The 10,587-nt window shown below is 52.8% G+C and overlaps 1 protein-coding gene across 1 annotated transcript; it reads left to right on the plus strand.

Annotated features, from left to right (window-relative positions):
* The first annotated feature begins 5,948 nt into the window (after window positions 1-5,948).
* Klk4 (kallikrein related peptidase 4) lies at window positions 5,949-9,948 on the plus strand. The gene is made up of 5 exons (XM_075953197.1): window positions 5,949-6,009; window positions 8,042-8,207; window positions 8,447-8,697; window positions 8,782-8,918; window positions 9,772-9,948. Exons 1-5 carry the CDS (start codon window positions 5,949-5,951, stop codon window positions 9,946-9,948), a joined length of 792 nt encoding a protein of 263 aa, XP_075809312.1.
* The last annotated feature ends 639 nt before the right edge of the window (window positions 9,949-10,587 follow it).

Here is a 10,587-nt window from a genome sequence, read left to right on the forward strand (position 1 = left end):
GTGTTAACCAGAGTGATGGGGCCCAGATTCAGTGATAAAAACAGAACTAAGTGCTCTAGCTCCTCCGGCTCATGGAGAAGTCTAGGTGAAGACCCCGTGGCTCCTCCCAGGATAGCTGAGACTTCCTTTCTTTTCAAAAAAACATTTCCCCTGTGATGCTCAGAGTGCAACCCGGGGCCTGGTGCACACTAGGAAGGCACCCCTGAGACATGTCCACAGGCCTGCGCTGAGCTCTGTCACTGAGCCACACCTGGGCTCTCTTTCCTGGGTGTTTTGATGTAGCAGGGTCTCCTGCGACTTTAAATTGGGGCACTTTCAGTGGTGTAATATTCTGGGGAGCGACTAGGGACAGAACCCAGTTCCCCCTGTGATATGTGTGCCCCATCGTTATAGCTGGCACCAGCAGCCTCCTCTGAGCTGACTGTGGGAATGTTCACTGAGGCCCCTCTTTTCTTGCCCATTCACTCCTGGTCCTTCCCGCTGTTGGGGTCCAATTATGTTCTCTGGGCCAGCTCTAGGCCAGAACCTCCCCCAGGCTGTTGAGAGCTCCAGCTCTCTCCTCCAAAGTCTCCCCATTTTCACTTCTTAAGGGGATTCTGGAGGTTGCCCCAGCTTGGTCCTGGCTTCTCTTTGGAAGCCATGTGGAATGTCCCACTGCCTCCCTCACTCTTTGTTCATACTTAGGACAGAAAACACTGCTCTTTATTAGGTAGGAGGCCAGCTCAGTGTCCCTGAGTAAAGCAGGGGCGGAACCTGTCCCTGCCCTTGAAATTCAACTTCAGCCTACAGTTCTTTGAAGGGTTAGCAGGGAAAATTTAACAAGTCACTGAAAAGTTTCTGCATCCCACTAAATCTCTCCACTGATGCAAATCAGACCAAATCAAACCGAATTAGAAAAAGCCCAGCTTTAATAGATACCAATGCTCCCAGGTGACTTTCAGACTCCCAGAGAGGAGGCAGGAAAGGAAGACAAGAAAACTACGTGTTTGTTTTTCTGGGGAGCAGTTTAAATACCCTGTGGGAGTGGTCTTGAGCATCTTTAGGGGAGGGGTCATCATTTGGCAGGCTTTCTGAGATGCAGAGGCGTTTGGAGAGAGATGGGGGAGAGGGGGCTTGGGGTGGAGCTTCCTCCTGAACATTCCAGACTCTTTGGATATTTGGATGTCCGGGGCTGGGCTGAAGCTTCCACCCAGTCACCTGATGCTGCCTGGGCCCCCATCAGGACCCCAGCCAGGAATGGAAGAGTCTCCTCTGTGGGAGCCCGGCTCACCTGCTGCAGCAGAAGAACCTGTTTTTCCAGTCCTGCTAGGAGAGCTCTCTGTCTGGCAGCCTGCCCCAGACACTGCCTGCCCAGGCTGCACCTCACCTGTGTGTAGAAGTAAGGGAAGATGGATCAGGTGAGGGCTGTCCAGCCTGGGTTGCCGCAGGCTTCCCCATATCCTGTATCCCTGCAGGAGCAGGGCATCTTTCCAACTCTGCACTGCAGTTCTCTGAGAGACAAGGTAACAACGTGGTCAACACACACTTCCCTCTCAAGCTCACTGCACTTGACCTTCTGTCTCCTCTTTTACGTAGTGAGGCATAGTACTGGGCCTCCAGGGGTTCTGTTTATAAAGCAATTCCAACTACACATGCAAAGGGATAGGTGATATAGAAATGGTAGTCTTCCTTTCTGTTTCTGAATATTATTATTATTATTATTATTATTATGCTACCCCCTAGCTCCCAAGTTTCTCAGCGTCTGCCCTTTTGGCCACCTTCTCACTGTGCAGGTTCTGTCCAGCTCATCTTGTTCTGCTGATCCATCTAAATCCCAGCCTCAGCCGTTCTCTGGCTTTCGGTATTTATTTGTCTCACTGTGCCTCAGTTTCCTTATTTGTAAAAGAAGTGTACAGGCCTCTGCAATCCACAGTCACCAAAAGGGAAATGAGTCAGCGGTTCAGGGTCTCCAAATCAGGAAATCTAAAAACACTTCAGAATCTAAAGTTTTTTGTTTGTTTGTTTTGTTGGTGGTGGTGGTAGTGGTGGTTTGGTTTGGTTTTTCGAGACAGGGTTTCTCTATGTAACAGTCCTAGCTGTCCTTTGTAGACCAGTCTGGCCTTGATCTCAGAGATCTGCCTGTCTCTGCCTCCTGAGTACTGGGATTAAAGGCTTACACCACCGCCACCTGGCAAAATCTAATGTTTTACACAAAACCAACAGCTTCAACTGGCGAATCCCATGTCACAAAGCATTTTAGGAAGAGTATGCAAGCCGTCTCTCAGCACTTAGGAAGCCAGGATTTCAAGGCCAGTCTGACTTATAGAGTGACTACGTTTCAGAAAAAGTTTAAGAGGGGCCCAAGATGGCTCAGTGGTCAAGTTGCTTATATTCCATCCCCTTGCCCCACGTGGTCGAGGAAGAGAACCAATTCCGCAAGTTGTCGTCTGATTTTGAAAAGTGTGCACTGGCGTACATTGTATAAATAGCATAAATAAGTAAATACATAAATGTGATAGTTTTTAAAATATTTTAGTTTTATTTAAGAGTGTGTGTGTATGTGTGTGCACGCGCGCACGCGTGTGTGCGCGTCTGGGGGGAGGATATGCACATGCATGTAGTGCCCAAGAAAGCCAGAAGAGAGCATGGGGCCCCCTGGAACTGAAGTTACAGGCATTTGTGAACCACCTAATGTGAGTACCGGGAACCAGGCAGTATGGGATTGTAACTGAGCCATCGCCCCATTCTCTCTGACTTCTCATGTATTAGGAAATTCTTGAGAATCAGATTGAGAAGATGGCGCAGTGGGTACAACGCTTGCCTTCTATGCGTGAGGACTTGAGTTCCATCCCCAGAAAATGGATAGAAAAATTTAAAAAAAGCCATGTGTGGTGGTGCTTATAATCTCAGCCCTGGGGAGGCAGAAACAGAAGGATCCCTGGGGCTCAGCCTCTCTGAATCAGGGAGTTACAGGCCCTGGAGAGACCCTGTCTCAGAAAAATGGGGGTAACACTGAGGAGTGATGGCTGAGGGTGACCCCTAGATCCACACGTTTTCCTGCACACATGTGCACCCACACACACATGAACACATCTATACACACGCACGCTCACGCACAGAGAGAGAGAGAGAGAGACAGACAGACAGACAGACAGACAGAGAGGGAGGGAGGGAATCCATAATCCCAATTTCTTCTGGCCCAAGTACCATGGATAAGGAATCTTCCAGGCCTACTGTGTGCAAGCCCTGAAGGTGGACAGAGGCTGTGCTCCCCAGCAGATAACTAAATAATGAAACTGTCTCCCCTGTCCGTCTGTCTCCCTCTCCGTCTACCTCTGTGCTCTTTGCTCCTATCTGTCCACCTGTACCCATCCATTCAACCCCTCCGTAGTGAACTTCACCAGAAAAAACAAAACACAAGGATCTGTCCTCAACGGACTCCCAGCCTAGAGGAAATAGATGTTAGGAGAACTAACACACGAACAAAACTGTGCCTAAATTGTCCCACTGGGCTCTGGGAGATGCCTGGGATGCTACAGAGAGGCAGCAAAGGACCTGAGGTACGACATGACTCAAAAGTAAAGCCCCTGTCTAGGATGCCCAGTGAGGGGCTGGGGTGCGGCTCAGCTGTGTATCCCTCTGGGTATGTGTTTCTGCTTCTTCCCATCTTCAGATCTCCAAGTTTCCATCTCTCCGAACCTTCACATCCTTCTGCGGTTTGCTCTCTCTCTCCCAGGCCTCTTGGCTCACACCTGCCCCTCCTTGCCTCTACCCCTCTGCACCCCACACCTCAGACCGATTCTGCCCATCGGAAGTGGATTTCCATCTTAGTGCAAACAGCTCCGTCATGTGAGACCAGAAATGCCTCCACTGTCTCAGTCTGTTCCCAGGGAGAAAAGAGACAAAGAAAATGCCACCCACCTCTTTACTCTTTCCTCTAGCTAGCCTCCCTGGCCTCAGTACTGGCCTCATCCCTCACAGTGTGTACCAAGAACTACCACTTTAACCCCAGCATCTCACACTGGATCTCAGGATCTCCCTTCTGGACCACAGCATCTCTAATCTGGACCACAGCAATTCCTATCTACAGTATCTCACACTAGACCTCAGGATCTCCCTTCTGGACCACAGCATCTCTAATCTGGACCACAGCAATTCCTATCTACAGCATCTCACACTAGACCTCAGGATCTCCCTTCTGGACCACAGCATCTCTGATCTGGACCACAGCAATTCCTATCTACAGTATCTCACACGGACCTCAGGATCTCCCTCCTGGACCACAGCATCTCTAATCTGGACCACAGCAATTCCTATCTACAGCATCTCACATTGGACCTCAGGATCTCCCTTCTGGACCACAGCATCTCTGATCTGGACCACAGAAATTCCTATCTACAGTATCTCGCACGGACCTCAGGATCTCCCTCCTGGATCACAGCAACTCCAATCTAGGCTACAGCATCTCACACGGACCTCAGGATCTCCCTCCTGGACCACAGCATCTCTAATCTCACAGCATTTCCTATCTACAGCATCTCACACTGGACCTCAGGATCTCCCTTCTGGACCACAGCATCTCTAATCTGGACCACAACTAGGCTGCAGCATCTCACACTGGATCTCAGCATTTTCCATCTCAGCATGGTCCTCCCTTCTACTCCCTACCTCTGTCACTACTCACCAAGAGTGATTTTACAAAGTAGACAAATTCATGTCACTCCCTCTACCGCTGTGCTTAAATACAAGCCTTTAAACCTTGATGCTTAAATCGTTTCTACAGGCTTCCTTGTCTGTCTTGTTTTCCACAGAAATGTCCACCAACATATGTTCCTCTGCAACGCTCACCTACCTGCTCCTCACTCTTCCTCATAGACGTCTGGTTCCTGGTTTAAATATCCCCTCATCAGACACTACCATTTATTAGTTTCTGATTCATCTGGGTTTTCTTTATTGTCTATCTTCCCACCCTCACCGGGACAGGGGACATCTTCATTCTTCCTGGTCCCTGGCCTGGTGTAGAGCTCCAAGCCTGACAGTTGCTTGATTGCTCTTGACTAAGGGATGCCTTTGTCTCCCTCTGGTTCCCAGAAGCCTCTGCACCAGGACACCTTCTGAGGGAGGGTCTGTTTGCAGGCTTATCTGAATTCAAGCTAGACATGGAGTGATGGTTACCCTGGTCCTATGCATGGGGAAACGGAGAATCAAGAGGCAAGTCACAATAACGTTGCCAAGGACGTACAAGATGCAGGCTGATTTGATGGTAAGGCAGTTTTTGGAGGACACACAGGCAGGAACTCATAAAGAAAAAGAATATGGGAGTGATGTAGGGGAAATTTTATTTAGTGAATAAGAGAAGGGGCATGAGAGGAGGAAGGAATGAAAAACATGAGGTGGGGAGAAAAAAGGCAAGAGAGGCTGAGATCTGGGCACTGGTCTGGGCACTGCTCCCTTCCTGTGCCCCAGACTCCATCAGGAAGCCTGCGGGCTTTGAGCTGGAGTCTGCAGCACCTGACGTAGAATGTGTCCCCTGGGGGGCAGGGCCAGCCCCAGTTGAGGAGGTTTATAAGCCCTGTGGGGGCCCCTGTGGGTGGCAGCTCTGCTCAGCTCAGCCGCAGAATCACAGACTCCGGAGTACAGAGGTAAAGATCTTGTTCTCTCTCTCTCTCTCTCTCTCTCTCTCTCTCTCTCTCTCTCTCTCTTTCTCTCTCTCTCTCTCTCTCTGGCTGCCTCTGCCCAAACCTCTTGAATTCCCTGCCTGGGTCTTCCACATATCCTAGGTGAAATTTTATGCCTCCATCTCTCCATCCCCTCACCAGCCCATTCCTAGACAGATGCTTCCTCCTCCTCCCCTTTTTTCTCCCAAAACACAATAAACAAAGCAGAGAGTTTGGGGACATCCGGGGAGGTGGAGAGACTGGGATCGCCATCCCCAGATTCTCTCGTCTCCCTTTCCAGGAGCCAGCGTGATGGTCACTGCAAGAACCCCCTGGGGCTGGTTCCTGGGGCATCTCATCCTTGGGGTCACAGGTATCTGAGTGTGTGTGTCCTGGTGTGTGCCTGAGGGAACAGTGTCAGCCGGCATCCAGGTGACTCAGTGTCTTACTGCTTCTGACTACCATGCTGACAGTGGGCTGGAGTGGGGTGGGTCATGAGAATGAGTGACCGCTCTAAGGGAAAAATGGGATCGTGCCCATTCCTGGTGACTAGGTCTGTCTCCTGGGTGCTGGGGCCGATACTTGGCCCATCTGTTTATTTTTAATGAGTCTTACATAGCCCATCCAGGCTGGCCTTGAATCCACTAAAGCTAAGAACAGCCTTGACCCTCTGCTCCTTCTGCCTCCATCTCCCAAGTGCTGGGATTACAGGTGTGCGCCACCATGCCCAGGTGACATGGAATTTAAACCCAAGGCTTTGTGCATGCTCCGTGAACACTCTAGCAGCGGAGCTCCCGGCCCCGTCTGGGATAACGATGTCTGGGTGAATGGGCTGTGGCTGGGTGCAACCGTGGTGAGCCTTGAGGGAGGCACAGCCATGCCACAAAGCTGAAGAGCTCCTGGGATAGCTGCCTGGGTGTCTCATCTCGTCTGGGCCAGCTGAGTGAAGGAGCTTTGGTTCTGAAAGACTCCTGGCATGGCTCTGCGTGTGAGAGAAATGGTTCCTGGGTCCAGAAGACTAGCTTCGGACTCCAAGCTGACCCACCCTCCTGACAATTGATCCTGGCTCCCAAACCTAATGAGCCCCCCCCTTAACTCCTCTCAAGGAACCTGACCCTACCCCTCTGAACCCTGACCCCAACCCCTCTGAGCCTTGACCCCACCCATTTGAGTCCTGACCACACCCCTCTGAGTCCTGACCACACCACTCTCAGCCCTAATCCCACCCGAGTCCTGACCACACCCCTCTGAGCCCTGACCCCAACACCTCTGAGTCCTGACCCCAACCCCTCTGAGTCCTGACCACACTCCTCTGCCCCGACCACACCCCTCTGAGCTCTGACCCCACCCCTCTGAGCCCTGACCACACCCCCTCTGAGCCTTGACCACACCCCTCTGAGACCTGACCCCACCCCTCTGAGTTCTGACCACACTCCTCTGAGCCCTGACCCCACCCCTCTGAGTTCTGACCCCACCCCTCTGAGCTCTGACTCACTCCAGGCACTACTTGCTTGGTGACTAGAGACTAGTCCCTTCTATCTCCCAAATTTCCATGCAGCCCTGACTCTGCTAACCCCTCCATGGTAATTCTCCCCTCTCTGACTCTGACTCTTATGAACCCCAAAGTTTCAGCCATACTCCCCAGATTCTTCCCCTAAAATTCTTGGCCCAGCCTCTTCTGCCTGTCCCCAGCTGCGCTCACATCTCTGAAGTAACACCTTGTTCCCTGTGTCCTGGATTCTCCTCCTGACTGTCCCCCAAACTTTCCAGTTTATGTGGTGAACCCTAGCCCCTCTCAGGAGTCGGGGACCTTGATTCCTAATTGACACCCTGTCCAGTCCACTCTGACCTGACCACCCACCTTCAAAACACCTTCCTTCCTTTCTCCATGGCTCCTCCCAGGACCTGGGAAGCCCCAGCCACGTGTATGCACCCCACCTGGCCCAGCTTTCTCATTCTGACCCCAGCCGGGGTTCCACCCCTGAAGCCCTGATCAAGCCCCTGAACTAAATCTTAACCCCCAGGAACCCTGTGGCTTCATCCTGAACCTGTCCCCAGCCATGGTCCAGACCCTAAAATCCCGAGATAGCTGGAGAGCCCTAATCTTACCTCTTGCACTGGGGTCCTGACATGGCCTCGCCCTGCGGCTGCAACCACTCGCCTTCACTCGGACCCTACGGGAAGGAGCTCTAAACCAGGATCCACAGCTTGTTCCCAGTCAAGATCCACACCCCAACACACAAACACCGCAACCTCTGATCACATCCGTTCACTCAAACATCACCCCCTTAACTCCGAGCTCTCATCCCGACCGTGCTCACAGATTCCGCCCTGAACCCTTTCCCCATCCTAGAAGCCATGAAACGCTCCCGCTCCACACCTCCCAATTCTTACTCCATCCCCAGGATCCTTAGCCTCAAGTGCCAGCGGTCGGATCATACAAGGCCAGGACTGCCGTCCACACTCGCAACCCTGGCAGGCAGCACTATTCTCAGAAGACAATGTATTTTTCTGCTCGGGAGTCCTGGTGCATCCGCAGTGGGTGCTGTCAGCAGCGCACTGCATACAGGAGTGAGTGGGGGGTAGCTGGGCAGGATGCTGCGGGGAGGGGTCGGAATATCAGCCTCGGCCAGCAGAGGGCGCTCAAGGAGCCACAGCGTTGACAGGTGTGAGGGGAGCCCAACCTAGTTGGACCAGGACAGTCTGGTGGGAAGGAAAAGGCAAAGGGGGAGGTCACTGTTGCTTTAGGGTGGAGGATGAGATGGGAGACCAGGTGCCGCTGCATAGCTCACCTGCTGGGTGATCCTCAGTTCGTACACCGTGGGACTGGGCCTGCACAGCCTGGAAGGCTCCCAAGAGCCTGGCAGCCGGATGTTAGAGGCCCACCTCTCCATCCAGCACCCGAACTACAATGACCCTCCTTATGCCAACGATCTCATGCTCATCAAGCTAAACGAGTCAGTGATGGAGTCTAACACCATCAGGCGCATCCCTGTGGCGTCCCAGTGCCCCACCCCTGGGGATACCTGCCTAGTCTCTGGCTGGGGTCGACTAAGGAACGGTGAGCTCCTGGGGGACATGGCCACCCTCTCTGAGAAGGTTTCCAGCCAGTCAAAAGGGACTGACCCTCCGTTCTGTGTCCCAGGGAGACTGCCCAGCCTGCTGCAGTGTGTGAATCTGTCAGTGGTGTCAGAGGAAACCTGCCGGCAGGTCTATGACCCCGTGTACCACCTCAGCATGTTCTGCGCTGGAGGAGGGCAGGACCGAAAGGACTCGTGCAATGTGAGATACGGGAGGATGGAACGGAGATGGGGGTGGGGAGATGCAGAAGGTACACCTGAGGAACTCTGAGACGGGATGTAAGAAATGCAGAGAGCCAAATGTGGCGGCCACTTCTTTAATCCCAGCAGGGAGGCAGAGGCAGGTGATCTCTGTGAGTTCAAGGCCAGCTAGATATAAGTGAGACCCTGTCTCAAAAGGAAGAGGAGGAGGGGGTAAGGGAGTAGAGAGGAAGAGGGAGGCAGAAACAGAGACCCAGAAGCCAGGCAAGGCTGTTCAGACCTCTAAGCTTAGCCACTCAGGGAGCTGAGAAGGAAGACCCGCCTGGACAGCTAAGTGAGATTGTGCCTCAGAATAAAATGTAAAAAGATGGCTAGGAAAAAAAAAAATAAAAAAAAAAAAAAAAAAAAAAGATGGCTAGGAATATAGATCAGTGCAAAACACCTACCTAAGTCCTCCAACGAGTGGTGGGGTGTGTGGCTCAGTGGTGGAGTTCCTTGGTAAAGGCACTGGATTCTCTTCCCAGTGCTACAGAACAGAAAGAAAAATAGACCTAGAGAAAAACCAAAAGCACAAATAGCCAGTCTGAGAAAGTACAAATGAAGAGGACATAGATTTATACAGAACTCAGAGACAGAGGGGCAGATAAGGAAGCCCTGGAGGAGACAGCCAGCCTCGGAAGCAGCCAGTTGTGTGGACACATGGCTCCTGTTTAGGTGGCCGCTAGCCTCTTCCAAGAGCATGTGCTGCCTTCCTCCCGTCTCTGTCTACCATGCTGAGGTGGACGCTCTGGGACTTCGTGTTTATCTTCAGCTCTCTCTCTCTCTCTCTCTCTCTCTCTCTCTCTCTCTCTCAGGGGGACTCTGGCGGTCCCATTGTGTGCAACAGGTCCCTGCAAGGGCTCGTGTCTATGGGACAAGGAGAATGCGGACAGCCTGGCATACCAAGTGTCTACACCAATCTCTGCAAGTTCACTAACTGGATCCAGACCACCATTCGGACCAACTACGGACTGACCACACCGCCCACATGAAGTCTGCTGAGGGAAACAGAGACTCTGGATTGCTCTCAACCCTCTTCCGTGGGACCCACCCACAAGTTCAGACCCCAACCTCCTCCCTCAGATCCACCCACAAGTTCAGACCCCAGCCTCCTCCCTCAGACCCACCCTCAAGTTCAGACCCCAGCCTCCTCCCCCGGACCCACCCTCAAGTTCAGACCGTAGTCTCCTCCCTCAGACTCACCCTCAAGTTCAGACCCCAGCCTCCTCCCTCAGACCCACCCTCAAGTTCAGCCTCCTCCCTCGGACCCACCCTCAAGTTCAGACGGTAGCCTCCTCCCTCAGACTCACCCTCAAGTTCAGACCCCAGCCTCCTCCCTCAGACCCACCCTCAAGTTCAGCCTCCTCCCTCGGACCCACCCTCAAGTTCAGACCCCAGCCTCCTCCCTCAGACCCACCCTCAAGTTCAGCCTCCTCCCTCAGACCCACCCTCAAGTTCAGACCCCAGCCTCCTCCCTCAGACCCACCCTCAAGTTCAGACCCCAGCCTCCTCCCTCAGACCCACCCTCAAGTTCAGACCCCAGCCTCCTCCCTCAGACTCACCCTCAAGTTCAGACCCCGGCCTCCTCCCTCAGACCCACCCTCAAGTTCAGACCCCAGCCTCCTCCCTCA

The sequence above is a fragment of the Microtus pennsylvanicus genome, chromosome 18 (genome assembly GCF_037038515.1).
Source record: "Microtus pennsylvanicus isolate mMicPen1 chromosome 18, mMicPen1.hap1, whole genome shotgun sequence".
Lineage (NCBI taxonomy): Eukaryota > Metazoa > Chordata > Mammalia > Rodentia > Cricetidae > Microtus > Microtus pennsylvanicus.

What these genes read in the sequence shown, in the direction of transcription:
- Klk4 (XM_075953197.1), top strand. Translation starts at nt 5,949, where the DNA reads ATGGTCACTGCAAGAACCCCCTGGGGCTGGTTCCTGGGGCATCTCATC. An exon ending in GCAGCGCACTGCATACAGGA is followed by an intron (nt 8,208 to 8,446) that starts GTGAGTGGGGGG and finishes GGTGATCCTCAG; the next exon opens with TTCGTACACCGTGGGACTGG. An exon ending in ACCGAAAGGACTCGTGCAAT is followed by an intron (nt 8,919 to 9,771) that starts GTGAGATACGGG and finishes TCTCTCTCTCAG; the next exon opens with GGGGACTCTGGCGGTCCCAT.